The sequence below is a fragment of the Cyphomyrmex costatus genome, unplaced genomic scaffold, assembly GCF_001594065.2.
Source record: "Cyphomyrmex costatus isolate MS0001 unplaced genomic scaffold, Ccosl1.0 scaffold122, whole genome shotgun sequence".
In the NCBI taxonomy this organism is placed as follows: domain Eukaryota; kingdom Metazoa; phylum Arthropoda; class Insecta; order Hymenoptera; family Formicidae; genus Cyphomyrmex; species Cyphomyrmex costatus.
This window is the reverse complement of record NW_017275196.1, coordinates 1,077,194-1,082,740: the sequence shown is the minus strand read 5'-3', so window position 1 is coordinate 1,082,740 and position 5,547 is coordinate 1,077,194. Positions and strand designations below refer to the sequence as shown.

General features: G+C 33.7%; 1 protein-coding gene across 1 annotated transcript in view; it reads right to left on the bottom strand.

Annotated features, from left to right (window-relative positions):
• Positions 1-5,547, bottom strand: part of Dgk (diacyl glycerol kinase 1) — a 101,716-nt gene continuing 96,169 nt past the window's right edge. Inside the window, exons 12-18 of the mRNA XM_018547626.1 lie at positions 5,089-5,262; positions 4,310-4,601; positions 3,836-3,960; positions 2,649-2,933; positions 1,983-2,184; positions 1,668-1,849; positions 1-1,139 (exon numbers count right to left, since the gene is read on the bottom strand). Of these exons, the coding sequence (XP_018403128.1) occupies positions 1,050-1,139; positions 1,668-1,849; positions 1,983-2,184; positions 2,649-2,933; positions 3,836-3,960; positions 4,310-4,601; positions 5,089-5,262 (1,350 nt within the window). The 3' untranslated portion in view covers positions 1-1,049. The remainder of the gene's footprint in view (positions 1,140-1,667; positions 1,850-1,982; positions 2,185-2,648; positions 2,934-3,835; positions 3,961-4,309; positions 4,602-5,088; positions 5,263-5,547) is intronic.

Below are 5,547 nucleotides of genomic sequence, written 5' to 3'. Positions count from 1 at the left end.
ACTTATAAAGTACGTGAAAAATAAATAAATAAATACATCGTACAGGTAAATAAATTAATAAGTCATCATTTATGCCTTATTAAGCGTTTACGGCTAAGCCTTGGTACAAAAAACTTATAGAGTTAATTGAGGAAAGTATGCAATTCGTGTTTGACGGACGGATTCGTGCAAAGGAGAACCAGAATTAGGAATATATCACGTATCACAAGCGAAAATGTCGACCAGTCCAGTCCATCTGCTTTGTCCATCCTTCTACGCTAGAGACGCTAATTATTCGGCGATAGATCTTGAAAGAATCATATCCACATCCGCGTTTAAGTTGAAGTGGTTTCAACTCCACTCTCGTTTGCACGATACCGCACAATACTCGCCGTATTAATATGTCGTCTATTTGCTGCGTAATTACATGCGCCGGTCGATTTGCACATGTAAGAAGCGGTAGACTTAAAACTCGCAACGTGAAAACACTCGCTGTGCGACTGATATTTGCGCGAGGTAATTTAATTAACCCTTAACTGGAAAGGCGACGTCTTTATGTCGACGAGCTTGTTTTCGCTAAATTTGAAAGATACTTTAATTGAAGCAAATTCGTAAATTAAATCTATCGAGCTCGCGACTAAAAGACGACATTAAGCTTTAGCGACAGAATTATTATGTACATATCGTACACGGCGAACTGATTTTCTTTTCTCGTTTGATATCCATATTTTACCAGTTAAGGGCAAACGAACGGATTGGAAATCTCTAACGTTAGAAAGGCTTAAGATGGTCGAGCCTACCGCTTGGCGTGGTCTAAGACTAGGACATAAAATTTCGTTTATTTTGAAAAATACTGTACACAAGAATATACCTAAGGCGCGTTGACGCTTATGTTTTTCGCGTTTAGACGTGTATCGAAGCTGCGACTATATATACGATGGAACCGATACATTTCCGCCGTAATAAAGAGGAATAAACGTGCCGGACTATGACAAAACTGGGTAGAGACAGAATTGATCTTTTCACTCGGTAATGTATCCTCCTTCGGTAAAAGTGTAAAGTTGCTGCGTTCATCTCTTTAAGAATCGGAAGAAGCCCTTGCTCTTATCTGGCGGTGGTGCCATCAGCATCGGTACTTGATTTTTGTGTGTAATACGAATCTGCGCCGAGAAAACATTTTTAGTCTTTCCATTTAATTTAAAGTTTAAACATGAAGTCATCAATATCAACATATGAAGATAATTATCACATATTAATTATGTTCCATAATTTAATACACTGTTTGGTAATAACAGTAGAATTTAGATAATAGTTATTAAAATTTTAGTAAAACAATTTCAATCAAATATTCAAATACATATAATACTAAAATTAACTAAACGCTAAATATTATCTTACTTTTTAAATTATTATCAAACGCTTGGTTATTACTATTATAAATCAATATTTACTAAATATTTACTAAACATTGTTAAACAAAATATGTTTGGTAACTAATTTTTTATATGAATTTGGGAATGAGAATTTATATATTCTAAATTAATATTTATATAAATCAAACAGCACAAAACGATAAAATTTAACAGAAGTTCGATAAAATTTTAAAGAAAAAATCTGGCTCACATGTCCCACAACTTTCCGTCACATTTGAATAAATATTCAAATTTTATTGTTTTATTTCAGCTCACCGTGCAAGGACCCTGCATCCAAGGTTCACCATCGATTTGCATGGGAAATCGTTTACTCGTGATGATGGTGACGCTGCTACACTGGGCCAGCCTCCGGCCGGAATGTCGGAGTCCAGTTTTCACTTGACCCATGTGCAAACAGTTCTCCAGACCAATTACCTCTATTAGATTGTCCCCGATGTCTACGGATAGTGGGTAAGTACTAAATATTACTAAATGCTTCTTCGTATTCTATTTGTACTATATATGTTTTTCTGCGAAACGCGGGAATATTACATATATCAGAGAATTAATTATTTCGCGAGTTGAGCTCACCTTGAATAGCGGCCGTGAGATCTACGGAATTGAAGCTGCTTGTACTGAGTTCTTTGTCGGGTCGCTTTTTTCGCTTGCCAAGACGGTGCCGCGGGTGATGTTCGCCCCAGAGGTTCGAACCTCCGTGAGTGAAAGGAATGTTTAGCAATGCGACTCCTTGTAGAGATGGACCGTGCGCTAAATCCAGGGGCGTACCGTCGCACTGCAATCGATGAAATGCATGTAGCGTCACGAATTCCATTGATTCCGTTGAATTGATTGATTACGGATCTGACTGTACGTATTTAGGGCGATGTTAGAACGGAACTGGATAATTAATTCTTACTCCGCGTTTGGTATTTGAATATTTTGACTCTATTCGGTATACTTAACCCTTCATTAACCGAACGAAGAATTACATATGCATATATATTATACAGGTTGACAAAATATATATTGAATTTTAATAAATACTCGTTTAAATAACACTACCTAAATATTTATTAAATATAAAAATGTATTTATTTGATACAAAAACCATTAATTTGATTTAATTTAATATCATTTTTTTATTGGATAAATATTTATTTACCCTGAGTAAATATTTCGCTAAAGTACTAATGAAAAAAAATATGTATTAAGATATAGTAAATATTTTTCTTAGTGTACATATATAACTATACTCACAATTATCTCTAGATCTTCGTGTAGATTTTTACAACTAGCAGCGAACTGCTCCGTGGTTGCGTATTCGAAGTACCACAGTTTATTTTTCATTCTACTATTAAATTTCTCGGGATTCTTTTCCCTTTCCATGTGAAATTTCACACATATAGCAGCGTCGACGCCAACCGAGAAATAATTATTAATGATATTATATGGTATACTATCTTGATTTGGTTTTTTCTCGTCCTTTTGATCCACTTCTATTTGCCAGCGATCCATCATCACTTGCGTTGCCTTTTCTATTTTCTGCGAATTGTTAAGGTTCTCATGTAGCGAATTTCCACGGTGTAATTTGACATTAAATATTAAATAATAAAACATCTGACATTTTACTGAGATATAAAAATAGAAGATATTTTCTTATAAGGAAACATAATTAAATGTTTCTCTTCAATTTTAATAAGCTTTTGATATGTTAAAATATAGACAAAAAAAATATGTATTTTTTACGTTAAGAGAGAAACCTTCCATTGAACACATTTTTTTCTTTTAATTCTATTTTCTAAATAAATATCGTATAACTGTCAAAGATATTAAAAAATTTGTTAAGAAAAGTTAAATGGTTTAAAGAATACTTCATGATAATAATAATCTTTTTAGTTCTTTGTTTCTAATAAATAAAAAATTTTGTTTAAGAGAGAGAGAAGTTTTTTATCATTATTATAAAGTACTTTTGAAACCATTCAACTTCTATTTAAAACTTTTTTTATATCTTTGACAAGTCACTCGGAAAGGAAAAACCGTTTTTTCTAAAGGGAGGATTTCATTCATTAACATTCGAGAAAACAATTATACAACAATATTCTCTTATTTTTATCTGTATTTTAACACATTCAAAGCTTATTAAAATCGAAGGGGAACACTTAGTCGTATTCCTTATAAATTAGAACACTGAGAAAAATGTCCAGTTAAACTAATTGAAATTCTGATTAAAAATGGACAAATCTGAATTTTCTGATTAAATTTATTAGAATTCTAATTGAGATAATCGAAATTCTCTGATGGATATAATCAAAATATTTTGGTTCACCCCCATTTTCAAAATTCTTCCCAATGAATTATAACGTATATTAAAATATGCACTTTGGAATATGAACGTTAGCAAATATATTAGAACGCATATTAAAAATGTATACTGTATGCTTTACCTTCAGTACTTTGTGTACCGCTTCTCCTTCGTAACCACCACCCCAACGCAAGCACCTGGCAAGATCATTGCCTGTACCAAGAGGTATAACGCCAACGGCAGGTTGTTTCTCGAATTGCACACGATCTGGATGAAATAGTCATGAAAGCAGTGATTACAACATGCGGTTATCGTTAAACGTTAATTAAACATTATTAGTAATCAATTAAAGCGGCATCGGAAAGCAACATTGAAATGATGTAATCGGTTAATAAGGGAAGGTCTATTAAAATCCATGTTATTTGCTAGTTTATAGTCGATGAACCTATTATCGGATTTAATACATGTATGATTAACAATTAGCACACAATATTGCAAAATTTATTACAAAGCACCGCTTTTACGTGTCGTTGTACAACCGTTATTCATTTTACTCGCGGTTTCGGGATGAATTTAATTGGGTACACACACATTGTAATTAAATCGCGATACGTACCCATGGTTTCTAGAACCCAGCCAACTGTTCCGTCACCACCGCAACAGATCACGTTAAAATTTTCTACATCCTTAAACATCTGCAGGCCCTGCATAGGCCCGCCGATTGCTAAATTGTGAACTTGACGAGGATTTAAAACGTATTGAAATTTTCGTAACATTCGTTCCCCTTGCCGGCCGCCCGATTTTGGATTTATAAAAACCAAAAGCGGCGTTGTATTTTCCGGTGGTGTAATTTGAAAAGACATAGCTGGTTGCTGATTCGATCCACTACTGCAGCTCAGGAAAACACCCTATTATACGACATTTCATTAGAATTCTGTTTGATAGCATAATTTTAATTTTAATTTTCTCAAGTATCTTAGAAAGTTGTGTGTAAATAATTTGATGTTAATAAGCATCTTAAAAACTGTAAATAATTTATTGCAAAATATATTACCTCAGCTGAGATTCAAATTCAAGTCTTTCCAATTCGATCATCGAGGTATGTGATAATATTAATTATTTACAGTTTTTAAGACGCGCTTATAGGCATCAAATTATTAACAACTTTTTCTAAGATATTTATTTAAATATCAATAATATTAAATTGCTTGTCAATTTAATTTGCGATATTATTTTAGTGTCAGTTTAGAACAAATAATCGCACACTTTGTTATTAGGCACGACGAATCGCCTTGACTGAATACGATATAAGATTATATTTTATATTTGTTTCTTCGCGAGAGGACTTTCAATAATAAAAGATAATTAATATGGATTATTGTGTATTGCACTTACTGAACTGACCGATGAGCTGTCCTGACAGTGTTTGCTACCACGTTTGTTGTCCCTCGACAATGACCTTTGTCTCTCGAGCACAACAGGGCAAATTGCCGTAGGTGGAAGGATGTGTATCGCATGGTCGCCGAGCGTACATTCCGCTCGCACTTGTGACGCGCATTTATTATGCAACTGCAATATTTTCGCGGAAATATTTACATGAACGGTTAGGGATGCCGTTGCATCACTACTTCAATGAATAAAACTTGCACATATATGTATATAGTTGTGCATATTGAAATTTTTCAATTATCTTAAATTTTGTCTGTGTGTGTGCATTATTTAATCAATTGTATTAAAGAATTAATGTACTTTAAAAAATCATTTTTATGCATTGAATAATTTACAATTAAAGACAGACAGACAGACAGACAGACAGACAGAGAGAGAGAGAGAGAGAGGGGGGGGAGGGGGGAG